This window comes from Canis lupus, chromosome 23 (genome assembly GCF_003254725.2).
Source record: "Canis lupus dingo isolate Sandy chromosome 23, ASM325472v2, whole genome shotgun sequence".
NCBI lineage: Eukaryota > Metazoa > Chordata > Mammalia > Carnivora > Canidae > Canis > Canis lupus.
The window spans coordinates 37234346-37261156 of record NC_064265.1 but is presented as its reverse complement, the minus strand read 5'-3'; the positions used below and the strand labels follow the sequence as shown (position 1 = coordinate 37261156).

The 26811-nt window shown below is 46.9% G+C and overlaps 1 protein-coding gene across 14 annotated transcripts in view; it reads right to left on the bottom strand.

The window, feature by feature from the left end:
* The window catches only part of PXYLP1 (2-phosphoxylose phosphatase 1), a 72512-nt gene continuing 45701 nt past the window's right edge, over positions 1-26811 (bottom strand). For 13 of the 14 annotated variants that reach the window (XM_025448856.3, XM_025448866.3, XM_049099700.1 and 10 more), the window contains 4 exons: positions 18605-18763; positions 17524-17650; positions 7196-7335; positions 1-2318 (listed from right to left, as the gene is read on the bottom strand). In XM_025448856.3, coding sequence (XP_025304641.1) covers positions 1378-2318; positions 7196-7335; positions 17524-17650; positions 18605-18763 — 1367 coding nt within the window. In that variant the 3' untranslated portion in view covers positions 1-1377. Of the gene's footprint in view, positions 2319-7195; positions 7336-17523; positions 17651-18604; positions 18764-19962; positions 20110-26811 lie in introns of those variants that run through there. The other variant, XM_035704920.2, reaches the window with a different exon arrangement.

Below are 26811 nucleotides of genomic sequence, written 5' to 3'. Positions count from 1 at the left end.
TATTGTTCAAAAATTTATTTATAGAAACAGACGTATCCAAAGGCAACATTAGACAAAAACAAAGAGAAAAGTTTGGAATGCCAATGACACCAGAGAATCTCACTTGCACTTTACATTTCTTCACCTGGAACTAGCACCATTTTAGTTCAGAAACCACAGATTTAATTATAATTGCTTCTAATATATAAAATATCTTATAAAGATTATTCAACTATCTAGTAACAAAGTTCTTCCAAAAACTTATTTAAAAATCAATTAGAATTTACGGTTTAAAAATTGATCCAATTCTACGGCTTGTCAAAAGGAATGAGCCATAATTAGTTTTTTTGGAAGAAAGTGCCTGAATTCAGCTTCTGGCTTCCTTCTAACCATCAAGCAGGTACAGTAAATTGAGTATTACATAGGAATAGGAGCACATCTAAAACTGGTCTTAGAAAATATTTTCCTAGACTATAAAAATACTAAGTGGAATACAAAAATTTCAGCATATACAGCAAACAGACTACAGCAGACAAATATTTAAAACATACCAAAAACTATCTTCTACCATAATCATCATGAACATCAAATATTATTCTAGTAATTTTTCTATGATTCATTCTGATTCAATGTTTATTTCCCCTTAAGGTTTGTTCTAACACCAGATACAGACCAAATTCGGTGTTTCTCGCAGAAGTTACTGGAGGCACCACTGAGTAATTCTTTGTATCCACCTGGTTCTCAAAGTGCTGAAAGTGCAAATGTAGTAGGGCCTGTTTTTTGAGATCAGGGGTCGGCAAACTTAGGCCCTGTGAACACAGCCACACTTATTTGTTTACATGTTGTCTATGGTTGCTTTCACCTTACAAGAGCAGAAGTTGAATAGTTACGACTGTCTGTGGCCTTTGGGTCCCCAGAGTCTAAAATCTTTACTCTCTGGCCCTGTACAGAAAAAAATTTGCCAACCCCTATTTTAGATAAATAATTTCAGGAAATGTTTCACTGAACAGGGACAAGGTAAAATTGCCCCAGATGAAGAAAATTTTAGCTGAGGTTTGCTGGTTCCATCAATAGAGTACCATGGCAGATTGAAATAATACACATGTGGACTGGCAACTTTGGGTATCGAAATACTATTCTGGTATCGTAAGCAAAATCTGGCTGTGATAAAAGTACCTTCCTCTTTCTGTGAACTGACCATTATGTACCAAGTAACTCACATACCCAATTATAGCAACGTACTTACTGTTCAACCCAAACATCTACGTGGCTCAATCGTGATTTCTAGCCTTTATAGCTCAATAATCTTATACTCTTGGCAACGGACAGAACTAGAAGCAGACCCTTCCCGTCCCTCTGTATTGGCATAGATTCTATAAGCACTGCACTGCATACTTTTTAGAATCCTTCCCTGTGACATGCATCATAATAATTAGTACTACTGCTACTCCCCAGGGCCACAAACATGTCCCTCTTGACAAAGCGGACTAAGTTTTCAAGGGGGCACATAGGCTTGGAAGAATGCTTGTGGTGATCCTGGCAAAAAGAGGTGTGGAATGTGACATCAACACCATTATAAAGAATCCGGACAGAATGCTCACTGGGCTTTTCTCTGTCTTGCCAGAGCTCAAAGATCAACCTGGCCGCAAACCTTGGGAATCGGGCTTCCATAAGGCCCAGGGCACTGAGAACTGGTGACAGGGTGACATCATGTGCAGAGTAGAGGGCAAAGACCTCCTCTTTCCTGCCTTCTGCGGTGCGCTGCATGCGGCTGATGGTCTGGTTCAGGATGGGGTGGGCACCCAGAAGTGCATAGCCCAGATATAGTTTCTTCTCCCGCCTCTCTCTCTCGTCCTCTATCTGATGCGTCTTGATCACCTTGAAGTGCTCCATGTCAATGCAGCCATTCCTAGTGCATGGGAAGCTGACGTTGTGGCAAAAGTGGCAGAGCATGGAATCTATGGGGTTGGCAGCTCGAAGCTGCTTGGTGGGCACATCCACGATCCTGGCCATGTCCTCGTAGGTCCTCTCCAGCTGGCTGTTTTTCAAACGTAAGAGGTATTGCCGACGCTGCTCCTTTTCTAGATACTGGTTTCTCACTGGGCAGTAGCAGTTTCCGGAGCAGAACAGAGCACTTGGCTGGTGCCTGAAATGAATCTTCTTCCAGTCAAAATCTGGGAGGAAGCCATAAAGCAAGGCCAGCCCACTTTGTAGTGTCCGGCTTTTCCCGGTGGTCTCCAAGTAAAGCTGGTCTGTGGACCAGTCATTCGGCAGGAGTTTGTGTTTTTTCAGATAGATGTCCCTCAGCAGCTGGCCATTCTGCAAATGCTGCACGACTCCTGAAATACATGGGCACACAAACCGTGTCCTCATTACCAGCTCAGCAAAAGGGGCAGCAAAGGGAGGCCGAGTTAGTGGCCAAGTCCACAATGCTTTATTTAGATCAGTATCATCAAAACCATTCCCTAGCATGTGGAAGCTACAAGAATGGGTTGGCATCAACTCAGGAGGGGAGCCCCTTGGGGTTATCCATGAAGGGATGAGCAGAGGAGGAGAGCACGAGGACCATCTGCTCAAACCCCCTGCCCTGGGAGGGGGCATTGGGACTGGTGTGCCTCCTGGTTGACATCAAGGTGGTAACTGGCATGGATCTAAGGAGAGCTTTCTCCCTCTGGCCCAGGGACACGGCATTCTTTAGCATTCAGGAAGGGCCCATGGAAATCAGTCAGGTAAAGAGGAAAAGGTGCTTGATGGCTGCTTCATCCCCTCACTGTTGGGATGCTTTTCTTCTTCACCTCATTCTCCCTACTCTCCCAAGTGAAGATTGGCTGCTAACCTTCTAGGTACATTCCATCTAATCCTGCCGGGGCATTACTGGCTCATCACTAGCTCGTCAAGGACAGTCTGTCTGCACAGATATGGAATGATCTCTCACACACTCAGAAGGAATATCAGAAAAAAAAGCAAAGCGCAGAACAGTACATCTTATTATACTCCTCTTAAATAAAAATGAGGGAAAAATAAGAAGTGTATTTGCAGTTGTTTGTGTTTTGCATAAAGAGACTTTGGAAGGATGCGTAAGAAACTAATACCAATGGTGACCTGGGGAGATGGCACAGAAATGGGGTACATGGAACAGAGGTAGGAACAAGAATTTTAAATTTACCTGTTAACTAAAAGTTTACCAAGTTTTAGTTTTGTACTGCCATAGTACAGTAACAAATTATCTTGAAAAAAAAAAAAAAGAAAAGAAAAGAAAAAGACTTATCTTCAAGCAGGAGAAGACAATCCAAGATGAAAGCAAGCTCACCCTTCAGGCAACAGGACATAGGGCAATGGAATCTCAGTAACAGATATGAATTCTCTGAGGGTCAACCACACACAGGCCCCACGACCAGTTCATGACCAATGTCACTTATTCAGATGCCCAAATAGTGTGAAAACCTGAAACAACTCGAGGCTGAGATGCATCAGGGGGAATTGCACTGGCCCAGGAAGGGGTACAGCTCAGGAAAACATCACGATGGATGTCTGTGTCCCACTCTGAAGGAAAAGTATTGAGCACAGAGTTCCCTCAGAGATCTGGGCTGACACAGGTCTTAGGCATTTCCAAAATGATTTGCAAAAAGAAGCAAACAATGAGTGACAAACAATAAGAATCTGTGTCTGGCCCTGGTTCACCTCTGGGCCTGCCTTATATTTCGAGGCTACATATACTAAGGTTGAGTGCTTCCTGTGTGCCAGGCCTTTCTCCTTTCATCCTCACAAAAACCCGATAAAGAAGGCAGATAATTATCCCCATTTTCTTTATTTTACAGCTGAGGAACCTGAGGCCCTGACCAGTCACTGTTAGGAAGTGGTCCAGCTGAAATTCAAGCCCCAACCTGGGCCCCCCTTGCCCTCTTAGTCCCTGCGTGTAACACCTTCTCCCTGTAGTTTCAGGCAGAAATACTAAGTTCTAGCCTTTTAGGGCCTCTTGGCCTCTCCAAACACAGCCTATCTCCATGACCTTGGTCATGCCCTTCTTCCCCTTTCTCTGCCTAGGGAAGTCTTCATCTGGTTCCCTGGCTCCGATATTGCCTTCTCTGTACTCTTCCCTCATCTTCCCCCAGGTCAGATCAAGAATTCCCTTCTGTGCCCATACCGCTGGATCTCTGGGACTTGAGCTGCGATCAGTGAGCCTAGCCGACGCCAGCACTGTGCCGGGCACCTGACACAAGCTAATCTCACTCACTGCCTCACCAGCCTATGGGGGTCACATCAACAGGCCCGTCTCACAGGCCTGTCTACACCACAGCCTGAATTTCTTCTGTAGGACTGCGCAGCCTGCAGCAGCATAGAGAGCTGCCTCTGTGTGCGCTGTCCCGTGGCACCTGCAGGCTCCTTTAGGACAAGCAGGGGGAGCATCTATTCATCCAGCCACTCCCTACCCTCCTACACTCAGCAGCTGCCAAAGCATCTTGAATAGAGTAGGCACTAATGAGTGGGCTTACATAGTTACGGTGGGGTGCCAAAAGTGTTTCAGTTATAAATGGTTATTCTAACAGCTATGCATTTTTAATGAAATTTAAAATAGAAGATAAAAATGAGCATTAAAAGAGAATTAGGGAACAGGAGCAAACAGTACTATGAAAATAATTTCTAGAGTAATGCTGATTGAGAAGATGATGTAGATAATAGAACAACTGAGAAGAGAGATCAGAATGAATGAGTGTCTACAAGTATGTGAAGGCCACCTTCCCCTGCTTCTTCTCAGGGAACAGCCCCTGGATCCAGAGGCTGGGGAGGCCCCCATTGTTCAATACATAGTTACCCTGACCTCGGAGTCAACCAATGGACATTGACCTTAAAGGACCCTATTAGACTTTCTCTCGCTGTCAAGAATTTGGACTTGCAATTCATCTCTGGTTATGGCTAGGACTGTCACTCTGTGGACAGACACAGACCTAAACCACAGAAGCTGAAACAGACAAATTTCTTCTTTCTGGTTCCAGTCTCTGGAGGCCTGGTCATAATTCTTGCCCTCAGAGTCTTTGAGTCATCCTGAATCGGTACAATAAATGTCCCTCTTTTGCTTTACTTAGTGTCTGTCACTTGCAACCAGAGGGTTTAGTCAGTGGTTCTCAGTAAGCCTGGCTCTGCTCTGAGAGAGGGTTTGGGGGTTGAGTTGTCACAACAATATGGAAAGGAAGATTCCTGACACTTCGTGGGTGAGGGCCATGGAGCTAGACAGTCTCTCCAAAGAACTGTTCTCTGACCCATATAACTTTTAGATGTACCACAAGTTATTCCCACATGTGAAAAACCTGTTAAAATACTTTAGCCTAGAGTTGCAGAAGGGGAGGTGGGTGGGGGCATGGGGTAACTGGGTGACGGGCATTAAGGAGGGCACATGATATGAGCACTGGGTATTGTACTGTATGTTGGCAAATTTAATTTAAATAGACAATTTTAAAAAATACTTTAGCCTAGAACCTGTTTCTTTGTGTCATCAATACAAAACCATTTTGACATACCATGAAAGCCACTGATTTTTCCAGAAATGAGACAGAATTTAAGGGACATCTGTATTTTATTTTGATCAGAACTTGTCAAAAAAATTATGTCCCAAAACATGGTGTCAGAGTCCCCATTATGTTACCCCTCAGTCTACATTTGTAGTAGTCACAGTCACCAACCTACATTTAAGTGTAAACAACCGAGGATGTCATTCTGTCTGCTAGTGAGTGTGTGCTCAAGCTTTTACACTGAGACACACTGCATTATATAATACATTGTTTCCTTTTGTTTCCCCTTTTATTATAGTTACGGTACCTGATATAATTGCTCTTCTTTAAAATCATATATGTATAGGAAGGTTCTATTATATATGAATTTCACTTGAGAGTTAAGGAAGGTTCTATCATATTTGGATTTCACTTGAGAGTTAAGGAAGGTTCTATTATGTTTGGACTTCACTTCAGGAGAGTTAAGGAAGATTCTCTTATATTTGAATTTCACTTGAGGAGAGTTATGGAAGGTTCTATTATGTTTGGACTTCACTTCAGGAGAGTTAAGAAAGGTTCTATTATATTTGAATTTCACTTTAGGAGAGTTAAGGAAGCACCATAAAATACTTGTTAACAAAAGGAGGCACTTGGTCTCCTGTTTTAAACCACTGCCTACCTTGTGTACGTGGAACTCATTACCAACCAAAAGCTTTTGACAACCCTCCTTATTCAAGACTAGTCTTCTAGAACCTTCAGCTTGGCCCACTCTGTCACTATCATTCTCCCCAATAATAATGGATTTTAAAACATGGCAAAACTCCACAGGGCCAACTTTAGGACAGAAACCTTCCTTTCATCAAAGCTGAGGTCTTAGAGTAGTGGTGGGACAACATGGCCAACAAGTCCTCCGGATTCTTCCAAAAAGGCTGGTGACCCTGCAAAGACCCTCTGAGGTCCTAGATTGAAGTAAGAAGGAACTAGAGGCTATTGGGGAGCTGCCAGTTCCTTCTCTTCCTAACAGAGGTAATTCCACAGTTAACTCACCAACCCACCCTGACAGGGAACAGGCTGTGTAATGAATGGTATGAACAGGGCTCAGAGGGAAAGGTGGGCTTCTGTGAGGAACACACTCAGTCAAACAAGCTCCATGCTCACTAGGGATCTGCCATATATATTTGTTCATGAGATCTCGTGCATTAAAACTTATCAGGTTGTTTTCTTTGAAGTATGTTCTTTGAACATGGGATTGGTTACATAAATTATGGCCCAGCAATAGTGGGATAATAGGTGGACATAAGAAATGATGCTGTTAATGAATATTTATCGACAGGGAAGGATTATCACAACATACTGTTAAAAGAAAAAGTGTATTACAAAGTTGTGTAGTAAGATACCACTGTGTGTGCATGTGTGCACACACATAAACAAATGAAACAAGAGGACCCATTTCTTCCGTGGGCTGGGATTTGGGGGTACTTTAAATTCTTCTTCCTTTTGCTTGACCATCTTTCCTAATTTCTCTACCATTGACATATACTGGTTTTGCAATAAAGAAAGGGGCTATTTTTAATTTTTAAGATACCTTGGTGGGCTCAGAGCCACCTGTGGTACTAGTCCTTATTCATCCCCATGAGCACACAGCGCCTTGCCCAGGAGCATCTGCTCCGACGTATGCCACATAGAAGAGGACATGGGAGGAGGAATGAGCCAATGGCTGTCACACGTACCTGTCTGCGTGAGCTCTCCCATCTCACACAGTGGGTGATTGGGGTAAAGAGGCAGGGAGTGTAGAGGGCTTTCGAAAGAGGCTCCGGATCCTTTCGACATGTGACTAACGAAAGCTTCCAGTTTAGGGTGATATGGTTTCCTAAGGAGACAACATGGAGAATTAGTCGTCACTATGCTCCACAATAGTCCACAAAGGTTTCAACTTCAGCCAGTAAAATCTGAGGTGCGTCCTACCCTGCTCACCCGTAAGAACAGGTACTGGGCTCAGTCACTTTGATTTTTTTTTTTTTTTTTTAAGATTTTATTTTGAGAGAGCACGCGAGTGTGTGCTGGAGCAGCGGAAGGGATGGAGGGGAGGGAGAGAAACAGATTCCTTTTTTTTTTTTTTTTAAGATTTTACTTATTTATTCATGAGAGACACAGAGGGAGAGAGAGAGGCAGAGACACTGACAGAGGGAGAAGCAGGCTCCATGCAGGGAGCCTGATGTGGGACTCGATCCCGAGTCTCCAGGATCACACCCTGGACTGAAGGAGGCACTAAACCGCTGAGCCACAGGGGCTGCCCGAGAAGCAGATTTCTGCTGAGCTTGGGGCCCAACACGGGGCTGGATCTCATGATCCTGAGCCCAATCAAGAGTCAGATGCTTAACCGACTGAGCCACTCTGGTGCTTCAAGTTTAATCACTTTTAAATTCCAGGATCACGTTTGCTCCACCACTAACATTGCATGAGGCCAGGCCAAACCCCTAACCTCTGCTGAAGCACCCATCATTCCTGGCACTGGGGGAGTCAGCTTTGCCACCCATATCCCACCACCCAGATCCCGTTTCCTTCCTCAGGAGGCTACTGACTCCCACCAGGTGGTCATGCCCAGGCTGGAAGTCCTCCTTGATTTCTCCTTCCCCTGCTCCTATGCATGCCATCTGCCACCCCATCCTAGATGTGTCCTCCTGGGGCTTCTCTACAGCCACTTCTCTGCAGCCACTCCCTTGGTTCTGGCTCAGGCAGCTTTTGTCTCTATGGCATGGGCTCCTCTTTGGCCTAACTGCAATCTAATCTTGCCTCCTCCACAGCCCGAGATTGAGATTGACTTAACAGCAAGTCCAGTTGGCCCTGCTCCTGTATACTTCCTCTTTCCCACCGGACCCGTGTGGCCTATCAATCTGTTCTGGGGGATCCTCGGGTGGCGCAGCGGTTTGGCGCCTGCCTTTGGCCCAGGGCGCGATCCTGGAGACCCGGGATCGAATCCCACATCGGGCTGCCGGTGCATGGAGCCTGCTTCTCCCTCTGCCTGTGTCTCTGCCCCTCTCTCCCTCTCTCCCTCTCTCCCTCTCTCTCTCTCTCTCTGTGTGACTATCGTAAAAAAAAAAAAAAAAAAAAAAAAAAAATCTGTTCTGGCCCCACCTCACCTTGAGGCTCAGGGATTCCCACCTTTTCCATTTGAATACTGGGCTCTGGTCACAGGTAACTGACTGCCTTCTGTCCCAACACACCTTGTTCTTTCACACATCCCAGACTTTACACATGCAGCCCCTTCCTCCTAGCAAACCTACCCTCAACCTTCACCCCGGTAATCCTTAACTGACCTCTGGAAAATCTCCTTTGGGAAAAATTAATTGGTTAAGGTAACCAAGATCTCTACAGCTCTCTACCATTTGCTTTGCATTTTGCACAAATAGTATCTCATTTCACATGGGGTGGTAATGAAGAGATAAAAAAACATTTTTTTTAATAATATCTGACATTACTTATATTTCTGCCACAATACATGGGGTAAATCAAGATTTAATTTATTCTTCTAGTTGCTAATATACAATCTCCCTAAATAATGAAATGACCTATAAATATATGTACATTTCTCTGAATAATGAGATAACCTAATATACACACCTTTTCTATGAATAATGAGATGGCCTATGAATGTGTGTACATTCTCCAGCTGAATGAAAGTGAACAGATAAGACGAGTTCCCAGCTAAGCTAAATCAACATGAAGAGAAGCAAGGATAAATTGTTCTAATAGCAGGCCTCTCCTATCTGAGAGCCCGGTTAACTTTGGCTGCTAAAATGCCTTTTTTTTTTTTTTTTAAGATTTTTATTTATTCATGAGAGACACACAGAGAGAGGCAGAAACATAGGCAGAGGGAGAAGCAGGCTCCCCATGGGGAGCCCATGTAGGACTCAGGATTACAATCTGAGCCAAAGGCAGATGCTCAACCACTGAGCCACCCAGATGCCCCAGGTAAAATGCTTTTATTATCTTTCAAAAAAGTAGAAAGCCCATCTTTAAAAAATGTTTTAAAATTAGAGAACGCTAATACTGACACAATATATTGTCTAATCATCCTGGATTGCTGTAGGCATTGTGTCTTTCCACAAAAACAGAGGATATGTTATTATTCCCAAGGCTAAAACACATAAATATTTGCAAACTGGGAAATAAGATTTCCAGACTGACAATGAGGGCTGACAATTTGAATTAATATAAACAAAGGGCATCCATCAACAGGATGTGGAAGTATTTGCTGAGCTTATCTCACGTTTTCACGGCATCTGACGGCTTAATGACATGTTAATATCTAACTGTATAGATAGAAACTTGGTTTTGGTCCGGGAAGGATGGCGATTGCTGGAAGGAAAACTTCACTTAACAGGAGAGATAGCAAATGGCTGGATCTTTTTTTTTTTTTTTTTTAAGATTTTATTTATTTATTCATGAGATACACAGAGACAGGCAGAGACACAGGCAGAGGGAGAAGCAGGCTCCATGCAGGGAGCCTGATGCAGGACTTGATCCCAGGATCCTGGGATCACAACCTGAGCCAAAGGCAGACGCTCAATCACTGAGCCACCCGGGCGTCCTGTGGCTGGATCTTTTTAACAAGAAGAGGACCAGGTAACCTGAGTCCCTGGGCCTGTCCTGGATCTAAATGTCCAGGTCCTGGCTACCCAGTCCATGGCTCCACTCCTCCCTCCCTCTGTAGCCAAGAGGGTACCTAGCTTGATGGCAGATACTCCAAAACACCTGTAAATGAATTTGACTGGGAAGTACCCCATCCTTAGATGCTTTATGAAAAGTCCAAGCCTCCCATAAACTGTAGCAATGAATATGACAAGTTCCTATACTGGTTTACTAAAATACTCAGATTTCAATGGAAATTATTATGAGTGAAACTGCTAATTGTGACAGACTCTGAGTAAACTATAGTTAGGCTCCTCTGAACCCTCTTTCCAGCTAGGCCTCAACCTTTGGACTTCTATGTTCTTTGGACTTATGTCCATTTTGTATCACTGAGTTTTAGCAAAAAGCCTGCTAAGTCGATTTAGCCAGAATCTCCCGCTCTTCCTATCTGATCAAATTCCTCATCTCCCAGGTGGTATCTGCTCACACTGGCCTGTCTTTGGCCAGCAATTCACCCCTGAAGTCTCCTCTTAGTCCTATTCTGGCCACTGACCTCCACCCTGCTCCCTGGCTATAAATTCCCACAGCCCATGTTGTATTTGGAATTAAGCCCACTTCTACACTGAGATCTCTTTTCCCTTACTTCATTAGTTCCTGAATACAATCTGTTTTTACTGCTACTAACTACTATCTAGCTGTGGTTTTTCTTTAAACATTGTACACTAAAATCTGTTCTCCTCTGGGGCACCTGGGTGGCTCAGTTGGTTAAGTGTCTAACCGTTGATATCAGCTCAGGTCATGATCTCAAGATGGGGAGATCGACCCCATGTTGGGCTGCATGCTCCGTGGGGAATCTGCAGATTCTCTCTCTCCCTCCCCCTCAGCTCCTCCTCCCCCTTTAGCACGTTCTCTCTCTCTCTCAAATAAATAAATAAATAAATCTTAAAAAAAAAATCTATTCTCTTCTTGGGAATTGGTTAGGTTCCATTTCTGAGGCCCTAGTGGTTAGCTAGAACCACATGGTATTTGCTAATGGAATGGAAGGATGTATCCCACTACTGAGTTTAGGTTTTTAGATCATGGAATGCCCTTTAGCATTCTTTTCCTTCCCACCAGCCACTAGGTAGACATGGAAGCAATCCAGGTTCAATCATGTAGATATCCCTAGGGCATTATGGGAGCCATGATCTGAAGGAACCTGGGGCCTTAAATGACCAAGCAGAGCCACATAATATGACCTGGGTCACTTACTTCAGACCTTCATGCAAGGCAAAGGTAAACTTTGGTATTTGAGGCAATGGATTCTTCGGTCTCTTGGTTACAAAAGGCTAGACTAACTCTAACACAGAAATGATTCTATCTGTCATGATGAATTTTTCTTCAGGAAAAACTCATGTCATTGCAACCTCCCTGGAAATCTGCTTTCCTATTGAAAATCGACAGAACTGGGGCACCTGGGTGGCTCAGCTGGTTAAGTGTCTGCCTTCAGCTCCGGTCATGATCCCGGGGTCCTGGGATTGAGCCCTGAGTTGGGCTTCCTGCTCTGTGGGGAGCCTGCTTCTCCCTCTCCCTCTGCCCCTCCCTCTGCTCGTGCTCCGTCTCTGTCAAATAAATAAATAGAAATCTAAAAAAAAAAAAAAAAAAAAAACTTGGAAGAATTAAAGGTGCTGCTATCCTAAGGCTTCAAACTATTCGTTTCCAGAGTTCTTATTTACATTTTTGTATGCATTGTTTACGTCTCTCTATGCCACAAAGCTTGAGACAGAACCTCAAGGCTAATCTACACACCCATGAGAAAATGTATTGTGCTTTCGCTATAATCTGAGCAATTACTGAGTCCTGCATAGAACATTAAGACAGAGAAGAAGCATAGTGCCAGTGATACTGTTATCAGAAAACACAATTCAAAAAAGCTCATGTGGCTGGAAACTGGAATGACTTCATTCCACAGACTTTTACAATTTATGAAAGAGATTTTATTTTATATTATTAATGAAATGAAATTCCAAACAGATAAGCTCAATATGCTTTTCTCCGTCTTTGGCTTTCTGGACCTCTGTGCATTACCTGAGGTGATTAATTGCCCCTCACTCTTTGTTAAAAACTTCCTCCTTTTTTAGCTCTCCTAACATTGCCACTCCTGTTTGCAAAGTCTCCTCCTGGGATCCTCTCCCTCTCTGGGCTACTTCTTGGCTCCTGTTTGCCAGGACTCTGTTTTCAACCTTCCCTTGCTCCATAGGCTCTGTGATACCAGTCACACCCACAGTGTCAGCTGCCATCGACACATGAACTCTCAAATGAATCTCTGTCCCCTGGCAGGACAACATGCCAGAGCCCCACACCTACACGCCTATACTACCTTCTAGAAATTATCACTGGAATGTCTGATGACAGCTCATACTTAGCACCGAGACCTGTCCTCCTAACTTCCCTCCCCTTCCTCCCTTTCTCTGCTCTTTCTATTCTGGGCAGGGGCACCAGCACCAGCCAGATACCCAATCAGAAATCTGGCCACCATCTCCTCTGTCTCTGTCTCACCCTCATCCTGTCAGCAAGTCCTACCAACCCCACCTTGTGACTTTCTCTCAGACCCAAGGCTTCTCTCCAACTCCACTGACACCCCCTGAGTTTTAGCCTCTATCCATTTATTCATTCAACAGATATTTGATCATGTTCCTCCCATTTGCCAGGCATCCTCTTAGGCCCTTGGCATATAGCAGCATTGAACACTGCCCTCAGGGAGCTCGCATTCTAGCCTGGGGAAGCAGACAACATACAATGAACACCAGAAAGTGTGTGTGGGGCGTGCACCTGGGTGGCTCAGTGGTTGAGCGTCTGCCTTTGGCTCAGGTCATGATCCCGGGGTCCTGGGATCAAGTCCTGCATTGGGCTCCCTGCAGAAAGCCTGCTGCTCCCTCTGCCTATGTCTCTGTCTCTTTCTCTGTGTCTCTCATGAATAAACAAATAAAACCTTTAAAAAAAAAATGTGTGTGTGCCCGTGCGCACATGCACCCTAGAAGGTAACAGATGCTATGAAGCATTGGTGTGTTTCTCAAAAAGAAGAGCAGGAAAAGAGGGACCCAGGAGACTTAGATGGAAGAAGTGCATTGTAATTGTAAGTGAAGTGTTCTGAGAAGGTGACATTTAAGCAAGGCTTGAAGGAGGTGGACCTGCTGGCCATTAAGCAGCTGGGGAAGAGCTGTCTGTAGAGAGAACACCGTCAGTGGGAAGGAGGGCTAGGGGCGGTGTGGCTAAGGTGGAGTGAGTGAGGATGAGGAGAGCCCCAGGGCAGGGCAAGGGGAAGGGGGAGAGTACAGGAAGTCCTGTAGGTCATTTTAAGGACCTGGGTGGGACTCTGCGGGGCAATCTCTCTTCTGGATCACTATGGCCATAGGAACGCAAACATCGCAGCCAGCCTCTGATCCGTCCTTGGCATCATGGCAGCCAGAGATCTTGGTAATTCCATCCCTCCCCTTCCCAGCTCCCTCGCCGCCTTGATGCCTGCCACTCTCCTTAGCTGGGCGTTCATAGCATCAGATGACCTAGGCCCTCCCCACCCTTCCACCTCTCCGCTCCCTGCTCCAGCCTGTGGGCCAAGCTGTCCACCTCCGCAAACCTTTGCCCAGGTAGGTTTCACCGCCCCAGGTACCATTTATCACCAGCTGCTGCCTGATGTGCTCCCGAACACCCTCTAGGTCCCTTGGTCGTAGTGGCCTTCCTGGACCTGCCATCCCACCTCTCCAGTCCCCCCCAAGCCCAGGCAGGCTGCCCTTTTGTGGTTCATGCCCCAAATATGGTTCTCAAACTGCTTCCACCTCTACTTTTTCTAATTCTTCCACTGCTTCTCTAATACTGCAGATGCCAGCATGGGTGCTGGCCACCAGATTGCCTCTCAGGCGGGACTGGGCCCCCTGGGGGCAGGAGCAGCCTTTCTTCTATGAGTCTTTAGTAGCCCTTCCTCTCCCTTCCCAGTCCAGTCCAGCCACATACTGGTCTTATTCCAGCCTCAGGCTCTTTGCACTTGCTGTTCCCTCTGTCTGGAACCCTCTTCCCTCAGATATGTAAGGGGCTGGCGCCTTCACTTTATCGAGGTGCCTGTTCACATGCCACCTCTCTGTATGTGGGCCAGCCACATGTCACAATACCCGACACATAGTAAGTGTTTAAAAACACAATGTACTGAATAAATACTGATTAAAGCAAATCTTCTTCTCTTCCTTGGATGTAGAAAAGAGTATCTAGTTCGTATTCATGAATGCAAGCAAAAAAAGCATTTAATACACATGGCATAACTATGGCTAATAACCCCTACGGCTGGCCAAATGCTGTTCCATGAGAGTTAAAACAGCACCTTTGCCACGAGGCACACGGCCTTCAGGAAGAGGCAGCTTCCGCTACAAAGACTGGGGAGAGCCACGGAATGGGTCACGGTGACGGGAAGCATTGGGGCCACCAACGTGCCCGGGTGTCAGTTCCTGACACCTGACAACGTGCCCGGGTGTCAGCTCACTGCGACCCTGCCTGCTGGCCCAGCTACGCCCTCTCACTAGACTAGATGAGAGGCCCACCGCCCTTACGAGGCTGTAAAAATGGATGATTCCCGAACCTGAATCAGTACCTGGGAAGGCAGCAGGCACGGCTGGTGTCCCAGACCCCATTGTCCCAGGGGATTCTGAAGCCCGAGGGTGGGGGGGCTCCACATCATCGGGAGTCCTGCTCACTCTCACTCTAAGTGTGCATTTATGACAGGTCCACTTCATGTTTTTAAGGATGGAATTAATTAAATGTCAGCAATTAATTAAACATGCATACTCCTCCCACCTTCCACCAAGGACTTAAAGCAGCTCCTGAAGACATAGAATGTTCAATAAAACAGAAGTAGGTCGGAAGATTAAGGCCAGGGAAAACGGGGGCAGGGGCAGCAGAGCAGCTGGTCCCCAGGAGCTGCACCTCTCAACTGGGAGCTCCAGAAACGGCCCCATCGCAGGATCCTGCCATGGCTGTAATGGATGAGGGGCCCTGGGACCTGGCCTGGCCTCCAGACCACGACCACTCAAAGTGGGAAAGAGCCTGGGCCCAGAAAGCCTGCAGGCCACTGTAGTAAATGGAACACCAACGCTTGTCAACCCCTCAGTACGACCAGCTCAGTGCGCTAGTGCAGCCCCTTAGTTAGAATTCACAAGGTTGTGCTAAGGGATGGACCACTCACTGTCCCCACAGCCCAGGACAAAGTACTGAGGGCCACAAAGCTAAAGTGATTGGCCTTCTACCAAAAGGGTTTCTAAGGCTTCAGAGAGTTCCATGGCAGAGGCTAAAATCTATCATGAGGCACTTGATCAGCAATAGGACTTGTAATTCTCACTAAGGTCCTGAATTCACTCTGCAACCAACCTAGTGTGACAACTATTTTATGCCAGGCTCAGGCTGGACACCAGTGATAAAGGAGAAAGATCCAATGCCTTTAAGGAGCCAGTGGTGTGGGAAGGGCACAATCATGCTGGAAGATAAGCTGGAAAGCATGCAGGTACACGGGGCGGGGGGGGGGGGGGGTGTCTGCATGTTGGCAGGCAGCTGTGCCCAATGGGCACCTTCTCTAGCTAAACAGTGAGGGTAACCTCCAGAGCCTGGAGGTGCTCAGGGACCTGAGTAACAGCTGACTGGTCTGGAGAGGGACCCCTGGTCTGGGCCGAGCCACTGAAAAATTCTCATGTCTGGGAATGTAGAGCCCAGCTAGAGAAAGGGGAGCAGAAGACATGTTGCCAGGGCTGATGCATGGTATTGTCAGAGTCCTGGAGGCTGCCCTGAGGCTGGCGAACTGAGAGGCCTCCTGGCCTATCTATTCCTGAGCAGTTCAGACGGCAGATATCCACAGACTGTGCCAGTGGAGCAAAGCCACTTCTCTGAGCTGCCCTCCTTGCACCCCATGTTCTCCTGCCATCCTAGATCACTCTAGACCATCCTCTGATCCAGAAACCAAAGGGCTGATACCCAGCCCAGCAAGAGGCCTCTCTCCTTCCCCTAATCCAAAGGCCAGTTTAGGTCCTTCAATATTTTGTTCGGAGAGCCTTCCTGTACATCGCCCTTTTCAGTTTGAGTGGGGCAGTGACAATGCCCGATACGAGAGAACCCATCCTCACACATCAGGAGAGGTTGCCCAGAAGGGGCAGCATTTCAGGGGAGCCTCTGAGGAGCTGTAGGAGTGGGTTTAGGGAGCTAAACAGCAGGGGCAAAGGTCTGAGGGGTGGGGAGCCAGCAAGAGTGGGTATGGCAGGGGGAGAAGGTTTCAGAAGGTTGGCACAGAAGGCTAGAGACCTTGACCCAGGGGCTTTTCCAACCTGTGGGACACTGGGACATTCACCTATGCTTGCTAAACACAGAAAAAGACATAAGCACCCAGGCTGCAGGCTTCGTGACCTCCAGCAGGAAAGGAGAAAGTGCGTGATAGGCTATAGTCACACACTATTTCATGATGTGTTCACATCCAATGGTTCACTTCCTCTTCCCCATAATCCTGTACAGTGAGAAGCCTGGAGACCCAAAAAGTTACCCTGAAACTCCCTCCCTGGGGTTCACACCACCATCCACTAGAAGGAAGAGGCCTGGTCCCCCAGACCGGGCCTGCCCAGGGCAGGCTGGCACCCGGAAGCATTCCATCCACATGACATCTTCCTCCGTGAGCACTTCTCTCCCGTCTCCTTCGCTCCTTCAGTCAATTCTGCGAGGGCTGTTACATGTACCCAGACACATCGTGGAGGCCTCGCCCATCATTTCAGGGCTAATTTGCCTCTCATTTTAGAGCTGTGCCTTACCCATATGCACAATTTCCAGTCTCTGTTGAATTCTTTTGCATCCTAAGGGCTCTCAGCCAAGAACGTGCTATCCCTATTCCCATGAAAAATTAAAATTAAAAGGCTGTAAGTCTTACATGTACATGGCTCTACAGCTGGTGGGGCATGTTCTCCTCTATCATTTCACTTACTCGTGACCCAACACAGTCAGCAAAGGCATCCCCACTGCAGAGATGGGAGGGCGAGGCTCGGAGACTACGGGACTCACCTGCTGCCCCAAACCACACAGCTGAGCCAGGGCCTGAGCACATCGGGCCCAGTGTTCACTGCACTAGGTCCCTGCTCCTTCTCAAACTGCAGAACACAGGAGGGAAGAGCAGGCCCCACAATGGCCTGGACCCAAATCTCGGTTTGTCTGCTGTGTGGCCTTACACGGCTGTCCTCGCTTCTCTGGGCCTCCTTCTTCTCAACTGTGAAATGGTAATTAACACGCAGGATTGTGCTGAAGATCAGGCTTCTGGCAAACAGGACTCGCTTGTTGAGCTTACTCCCCCTGCCTGTCATTCTCCAGCCAGCGTTTTGACTGGGACAGAGAGAACCGACGCTTGGAAACGACTCTTAGAAAAAGTGCAATTTACCTGTTGGCCACCAGAGTGCAGTCGATTTCTGGTCGCTTCGTTTTGGGAATGACATACAGTGGGTATCTGTCCCCGTGTCGAATGAACACATGCACTGAGATCAGCTTAAAATGATGGGGGGCGTGACCTGTGGGAGAGGAGTAACATGGCCTGGTTATCACTCGGGAGGTGAGCAGCCTTTCCACTTCACAGAGGTGGGGAGGGATGAGCCTAGCAGCAGGGTGCCGTGCTGCAGGCAGCGGGGTGGCTCACAAGGCAGGTGGAGGAGAGAGACAGGACTGGTTATGTCTGGTTAGGTCTCTGACACCCCAGAGGTGACAGGGAGGCTCTGGGGGTGTGGCTGGGTGCTGGAGGCCAGAGTGGCCTCACTCACAATCCACAGTCTAGCGAGTGGCCTGGAGAAATGCTAGAAACAATGACTTCTACTTCAAAGCTCCATGAAACGGGATCTGGCTCCCTCGGTGGAGCACACAACTCTTAACCTCAGGGTTGGGAGTTCAAGCCCCACATTGGGTGTGGAGCCTCCTTAAAAAGATCAATAAAATAAATAAAGCTCTATGAAACAAATCAGGGCAAACACTGATAAAAATATTCAGTATCATTTTGATCCATGTTCAAAAAAAGCAATACTCAACACAAAAATCGTATCTTCCTACACCTTTACTGCAGGATACCAATGGAGCATCCAGCATCCTGTGGACATCGTAGGCTCCGAAGAGAGTTTATTGGAAAGGGGGGTGTAGTTGGAGGTGCTGCCCTAGAGCCCATCAATCCTACCTTTCCATCTCTGGTATCCCACTGAAAACCATAATGGCAAACCTGTGCAGAGGGCTCCTCGTGAGCCACGTGTTTGAAGCATTTACTTAAGACTCCGGGCAGCCCTGTGAGCAGAGACTGCTCATTACCCCCATTTCACAGATGAGGAAGCTAAGACTTGGGAACTCATTCAAGGGCACGGCTTAGTGGCAACTGCAGGATTTGAGCCGTCAGGTTCCTTCCTATCATGCGCTGCTTGAAGATCTACTCATTCCCATAGGGGCGTCTGTCCTGGTACCAAGTTGGGCAGGGCAGGCAGGCCTACCTTCCATGCTGCGCTCAGCCACACTGGGAATGTTGCAGTACAAAAGCGCTTCGTAAATGGGGTCCATCACAGGGGGCTCGGTCACTGGGTCAGGCATGATTCTCTTTCGACTCTTGCTACTCACTCCATTCTTAGCTGTGGACACTGGGGTCAGGTGGACTGCAAGGAAAGCAAGGCAGGTCATGACAGGTGCAGCGTGGGGGGCCCCAGGCCAGCAGGAGGGGCCCAGAGCGTGGCTGGATTTACACTGAGTAACCCTTCTCTCCCTTAGCATTAGGGTGGACTTCAGTCCAGCAAGCGGTCAGCTTCTTATCAAGAACTGTTTCCTAAGCCTTCACTGGGCCCTGCCTCTTTCTCAATGCCATTACCTTCTCCTGACTGATAATTAGCTGTGCCACAGCAGGTGGGCCACCCCAGAGAAGGGGCCTGCCTCGCTCGGTGGTAGAGGAAGAACTTCATGCAACCTGGTTACCTCATTCCTAGCACCCTCTGAATTCTAGTAAATACTAGAGAGGAAAGCCAGCACCTCTTGGGTGCCTCCGAAGTGCTATATGTGCTATCTGACAGATGTCCTTTGATATCATCTGCTTTGCACCCTGGGGTCCCCAAGAGTCCAAACACAGGCATCACTCATTAATCCTCACAAGACCACTTTACAAAGAAGAGAGCCTAGTGTCAAGGGAGGAGATTGAGGCAGTCACCCAAGGTGGATGTGGCGGGTAGAACCCCATCTCAAGCTCACTCCTCTGCCTCTACTGGTTCTCCCCACCAGTCTTCTGGATGTCATGCGTGGGCTCCGCCATCTATCTGTCTGTCCATCTAGCACCCTTCTTTCTGTTGGTGAACTGCTCTTTCCCCTCCTCATGTGGTTCTGGTTGAACCGTCAATCACAGGGTCCCTGCCCCCGGCCCCCGGCCCCCGGCTGGAGATGGACCTCTGACTGAGTCAATGAGGATAGTTATGGGGCAACTAGTCTCCTTCTCCTTGACAGAGGCACTGTGCACGCACTAGAAAAGGCTCTCTTTTGTATGCTGATCTCTAAGAACGGAAACCTGGGGCTGCCCCAGCTACATGTTCCTCCTCAGACAGCCTCTGCCTGCAGAGGAAGAAAATGATGCCGAGTAGAAACAAGGCAGAAAAACAAATGCAGAGACCTAATCAGAGAGAGAGAGAGAGAGAGAGACCTGAGGACATCCATTCTTGGAGACCCTGGGTTCAGATGTGGCTGAAGCCAGAACCTCTCTTAAAAGTCCCAATTACATACATCATATATAACCCTTCTTGTTTAAGCTAGTTTCAGTTGGGTTTCAGTTACTTTCAACCAAATGAATCCCGATGAACAGACTTTTATCAATTACTTAGGAGCAGATGTAAGTCCATCTTCTGGGTCAATGGTCCATATATGGGGGACCTCTTTGCAGCACCACAGATTTTCTGGAACTCTCTACAAAATGATAGTTTTATTTTTAGCATCCACCAACTGAGGAAACCCACAGAAATAGCTGTGCCCATGCATATCATTTAATTTCTAAAAGGTTTATCAATCACCAGAATACACATACATACATTTGAACAATAGCTAAAATAGGGCCCAACCACCAGTCTAAATCCATTTAAATTCCCTTATTTCTTTTATTTTTTATTTATTTTTTTTAAGATTTTATTTATTTATTCATAGAGATGCAGAGAGAGAGAGAGAGAGAGAGAAGCAGAGACACAGGCAGAGGGAGAAGCAGGCTCCATGCAGAGAGCCTGACGTGCGACTCGATCCAGGGTCTCCAGGATCACGCCCTGGGCTGCAGGCGGCGCTAAACCGCTGCGCCATCGGGGCTGCCCTCCCTTATTTCTTTTATAGGTTCCTCTAAATAAATACTTAAGGTTTTCCTTTGGCAAACAGATGTTATAAATAAAGTTAAAAGACAATCCACTGAAAGGAAAATATTTGCAACATAAGTAACAAATTATTAAAGCCAAAATGCATATGAGCTTCTACAACTAAAAAATCAGTAGGGGGTATGAGTAGATTAATTACAGAAAAACAAACACCAATGGCAAGGAATGTATGAAAAGATGTTCAACGTTATTCATACTTAAATACAAAATAAAACAATAGCATCTGATCCCTCCCCATCAGACTAGAATCTCATGTTTTAATAATAATAATAGCAGTAGCAGTACTGGCAAGGCTGTAAAAACTCACTTCCACACACTGCAGGTGAGAGTGGAAACAGGAACCTTTTGGAAGTATTTGGCAGCATCCACCAAAATGCTATATGTGCTTTATCCCCAATCCTGTTATCCTACCTCTTGGAATTTAAATCAATCCCAATCACAAAGATGTATGGCCAAGGAGACTGGCCATAGCGTTATTTGTAATAACAGAAAAGGAAAATGGACTAAGTATCCATCATTAACGGAACAGAATGTTACATCCATATTGGGGAATATTCTGCCAAAGTTAAAAAGGATGTGAAAGAGGGATCCCTGGGTGGCTCAGTAGTGGGGCGTCTGCCTTCAGCCCAGGGTGTGATCCTGGAGTCCCAGGATTGAGTCCCACAACGGGCTCCCTGCATGGAGCCTGCTCCTCCCTCTGCCTGTGTCTCTCTCTCTCTCTCTCTCTGTGTCTCTCATGAATAAATAAATAAAATCTTTAAAAAAAAAAGATGTAAAAGAATCAAAGATAAATGAAGTGAACAAACCAAGTTACTGGCTAAGAAAAAAACTATAAATGTACGAACATACAGGCATTTATTATGTAAATGCATAGAAATGTCTACAGGGACATCCACTACAACGCAGCAGTGTTTTCCTCTGGGGAATGGGTGGAATGGGGTATGAAGTAGTATTTTTATTTGTTTTCCCATAAATGCCTACATTGTTTTACAGGTCTACATACATACACGTTTACAGTAAGCATGTTACATACTTCCTCTATGTATAGACATGGATGTATCTTTCTATAATATCTAGATACACTTTTTTATTAGCATATTTTCATTCATTACTTTTATTATTTGTATTACAACAACAATCATAGAGCTATAAAATTGGTCGGAACTTCACCAATTCAAAATTAGTCCTTTGATCGGTCCTACAGCCACTTTCTTCCCAGCAGCTGGAAGGAGCCAGAATTGCTAACACCATAAGCTCAGGTGTCTATAGAGGTAATTTACCACTGGGGGATTCATGCCAGAGCAAGGGAAGGAGAAAAGTATATGTCTGAAGGCAGCATCTTAATGACCCAGCAATTCTGGCGAGCAACTCTGCTCTTTTAAGAAATGGTGCCGGATTCCAGCCCCTTGGCCATGCCTGCGGGCACACTTCATTTGAGTCTGGGCCAGGCACAGGTGAAGCTAAGGACACATGATCATATGAGTGACACAGGGACATAAGGGCATAGGTCTCTAGACATCCCATAGTCCCCACAGTTGACTAGTTTATCTGTAAGCACACTGGGTAAGGTCTATGGAGGCTACCACTTGGGAACTGCTATAGACTGAATACTTGTGTCCCCTTAAAATTCACATGTTGAAAAAAAAAAAAAAGAAAAAAAAATTCACATGTTGAAACTCCAACCCCCAATGTGAGGTGAGGTCTTTGGAAGATGGAGGTCAAGTGGGATGAGCATCCTTATAAATGAGACCGCAAAGAGTAACTACCTCCCTGACCCTCTGCCATCTGAGGTTACAGAGAAAAGATGGGTCTTCACAGACACCGAATCTGCTCGTGCTTTGATCTTGGACTTCCCAATCTCCAGGAATGAAAAAAATAATTTTCTGTTGCTTACAAGTTACCTCATTTAAGGTATTTTTATTAAGTGGCTCAATGGAGTAAGAAGGAATCATGGTAGTTGGGCCCAAATGACCCATTCATGCCCCAAGGAAGCAGTGGTTTGAAACTCAGATAAAAACTGGGTGATGATTAGAGGCCTTCTGTCCAGAAAGATTTTATCTGCTGCTTCCTCCGGCATCTGGGCCTGTCTGCCTCACCCACTAGCTATTGAGATCACCCTGTGCTGTTTGCACCCTCCTAATCACCAGAACGCAGGGCCAGCCCATGTGAGGCCCTTTGGTGGGTCCTCCAAACACCAGACATTCGGGGGAGGTTCTGATGCAAGAGGCTGGGGAGTGAGACGTCTCCCCCAGACCCACTCTCGTACATCCTCACCCCCAACTTGGTCCTCACTGTCCCTGAACAGCTTGGAGCTGCCCCCACTGCCCAACATTCCTCCCTCTGTGTCTAACTACCCTCATCTCACCATTGTTCTCTAAATCTGGCCAACTCCATGATAATCCTGGGGTCACCCCTTCCAGGAAGCCCACCCTAGCATCCCTCTTCTATTGTCCTGCCCCTGGTTCTTGCTGCCATAACACAGGTTCTTGCTCACAACACAGTAGCCATAAACAGGGGTGTCCACAGTTTCTCAACTGGCCACACTAAACATCTGGAGGCTCAGGGCTATGTCTTTTTCATCTTTATATTCCCCCTCTGACCAACCCAGGGCAGGCCCCCCCACAAATGCTTGTTGAACTGGAGGCTTACTCTGAGCCAAGTGCTGCACTCCAAGACAGAAAACAAATATCCACCTGCACACCTGGCCTTCCTCCTAGCTCTAGCCGTAAGAACCTCCTGTATATAAGCCCTTTACAGGTGCCTCAAATCTGACTCCCATCCCTGGGTCAGATCACCACCCCTCCCTTCGTTCTGCAGAGTGGCACTTCCCCCCAGGCCAACTGCCTGGCTTGGTGGGGGGTTGTTGTGCTGCTCCTCCAGGATCCCGTCCTTATATACTGACTGGTCCAGGGACAGGGGCCCAAGTCTAGCCACCTGTGCCAACGAGGGCTCTTTCCACAAAAGAAAGGCTTCCCCATGTAGAAGCAACTTTATAGGAAGTCAGGTGGCCTCCTGCAATCCCTACCCAAGGCTGTAGGCTGTCTCTTACTGTCCCTGTGCCTCTGAAGTTTAGTTGTCAGCTCTTCCTCTTATTACACGGACACCCTGGCAGATCCAAATCAGGTGTCAGGTCCACAGATGTCCTGGTGAAGACAAGCACAATGGGGCTAAAGTGTCGGCTCACCTCTCCATCACTGGCTCAGCTGCCCGAGTCACACCACTGACCACACCAGCAAAGAACCTCATGGGGTCAAAGGCATGGCTCCACCAACTGCTTTTTACCTTCCTAGCTCCAGAGCCTGCCTCACCATCAGTCCTAGGCTGGTCATCTCCCTAGCAGACTGTAGTCACCTCTTCCTTGGAACTTCTTGTTTCCAGGACCACTAAAGCCTGTCCTCAGTCAACTCTGTTACCAGGCTACTCATGGTTCTGAATGCAGGCAGGTGGTGTGGGGTTGGGGGCTACTGAGTCACAAGCCTGGGTTCAAGTCCTGACTTTGTTACTTCCTAGGTGCATGACGTTGGGCAAATATTCCTGCCTCACTAGGCTTTATTCCCTTTACCTGTAAAATGAAGATTACGGCATCTCTACCAGAGTGGTGGCATGGATGACTTGAGGTGTCACTTGTGGAACACTGTATAGTGCCTGCAGCATGGTAAGGGATAAAGAAGTGCTATTTGCACATCTGTCCTCTTGATGTGATAATTCTGGCCACTTCCAGGCTCTTAAAAGGTGCTGCCTTCAACTCGGGATCTGGAAGGGATGCTGACCCTCTGTGTCCACACCTTTCACAGAAGCATAATGAACCAGTCTCCCTTTGCCTCTCGACCACCCAATTTTAGCAGCTTTTCTGACTCCTTTAAATACATGCAGCTTATCCAAGATAGCATCTTCCTTTTTTTTTTTTAAGATCTACACCCAATGTGGGGCTTGAACTAATCAACCTGAGATCAAGAGTCACACGCCCTACTGACTGAACCAGCCAGATGCCCCCAAGATGTTACCTTCTTCTTCTTTCTTAATAAAGATTTTACTAAAAAAAAAAAAAAATTTTACTTATGTATTCATGAGAGAGTCAGAGACACAGGCAGAGGGAGAAGCAGGCTCCCAATGGAGAGCCCAATGTGGGAACTGATCCCAGGACCCTGGGATCAGAACCTGAGCCAAAGGCAGACGCTCAACTACTGAGCATTACCTTCTTATAAGCTAAACTACCCCTGATTCTACTATCCCCCAGTAATCCAAAGGTTCCTGAATTCTGTTTCCTTCACAGGCCTGCCAAAGAATAATGATTTGCTCTATAGGCAATTCCCACAATTCCCTCAGTGCTGCTCAATCCATCAAGTTGTCTTAAAGATCCATTGTGCCTCTACCCTGCACTGAAAATAAAAATGTCTGTGTGTCATTCTCAAATATAAACCAGAACCACAACTGGAGACCAATTCTGTTATTTGCCTTGGACCATTTGCTTTTTATTATTTTTAAAAGATTTTATTTATTTGAGAGAGAAAGAGTGAGTGAGAGTGAGAGAGAACACACGGGCAGGCGGAGGGGGAGAGGGAAGCAGGCTCCCTGATGTAGGGACTCAATCCTGGGGCCCCAGGATCATAACCTGAGCCCCCCTGACCATTTGCTTTTAATAAAAGGCAGCAGAAATCATGCTTGGCGAAAATCAAGCCCACATTTGCAAACTTTGAGAGACTTGGTTTTACATGGACAAGATGGACCAAATAGCTGAATCTATCCTTTTTGACCTATCCACTTGGGGCCACAATACAAGACCAACCTTTCCTGTTCTCTTCATTCTTTTTTTTTTTTTTTAATTCATGATAGTCACACACACACACACACACACACACACAGAGGCAGAGACACAGGCAGAGGGAGAAGCAGGCTCCATGCACCGGGAGCCCGATGTGGGATTCGATCCCGGATCTCCAGGATCGCGCCCTGGGCCAAAGGCAGGCGCCAAACCGCTGCGCCACCCAGGGATCCCTGTTCTCTTCATTCTTAACTATTCTTCATTCCTCATGCTTGTTACATCATGGTGAACTACTGTTAAGAACCTAATAAGTGCTTTTGGTGCCAGTGATAAGCCTGGTCCCATTTAGGGAGCCAGTAAACCACAGGAGGTCTGGCTCACGAGGTTAGGACTCAACACATCCCATCAGGCTGGAGGTTTTGCTCTAAGCTGTTCTCAAGCTCTTATCTCCTACTTGTCTGTCCCTCCCTCTGACGTCAGCCACGGAGTCCTAAGTCCACGGACTGCCAGAGCACAAAGACAGGGTTCCCACGGTGGCCTGAGCTGGAGCCCAGCTGTGGCCTCCCAGGCAGGACAGGAAATCTCAATGTCCCCTGGGGCAGCTGATAACTGGCCTGGCTCAAACAGGGTCCTTTTGGATGAGATGACAGAAACTAGAAATCAGAGAGCCATCCAAGGACAAGCCCCCAGAAAGAACTGTGACAAGAACCTCAGCTATCCTTAACCATCTCATAGCCTGGCTCCCCCGTCTCAACTTTGAGAATATGATCAAAGTTACTGCTTCTCAACCCTGAAAAAGGACTGCACACACAAGCTTCTGCGCTTGAATTCTGAGGGTTCACAGGATCCCTGAAACCACAAGACGATGCTGATATCTGTTGGACTCAGGCTAACAACCCAGTATGCCTGGAAATAGGTTTCTGATTTTGACACCCTTGATAGAGGAGATTTTTCTTTTTTCAAAATGGAGAGGGAGCTTTACAACTCACATAAACATGTGTTCATCCTAAAATAGCCTTTCAACAGTAAGGTATAAAAAGAAGTGAAAATCATCCATAATCTTATCACCCAGAACAACCCCAGTCTACATTTTACTGCATATGTGTGGCTGGGTGTCCTGCCAGAGGTGAAATCTGTGCTTCTGTCCGCACTCTGAGGATTGTTTCCTCTCCCCTCAAGAGGAACAAGTACGTTTTCTGTTTCTCAAAGGTCTACCTTTTGAGGGCACTAAAGCTCACGAAGGCCACCAAACCAACTGCTCAGGAAGGCGGCTGGTCATCTGCCTTCTGTGGAAAGGGTCACAAGGAAGAGATGGTCAGGAGTGAGGGAGCACTTTGGGGAAGCCCCCTGACTGAGAGACAATGCTGAGGGTGGGGCCTGGACCCCTTAGGTACCTGGACTGACCGGCCAGCCCACCCTCTGGTGGATACCTGGGGCCAGGCTAGGTTCCAGGTTCCCCAAGAGGCAGACGCCTGGGCAGTCTAGGGTCTAGCCTCTCAGATGACACAGGAAAGAAAGGGAGGGAGATGGGGAGGCTCAGCGTGATACCGCA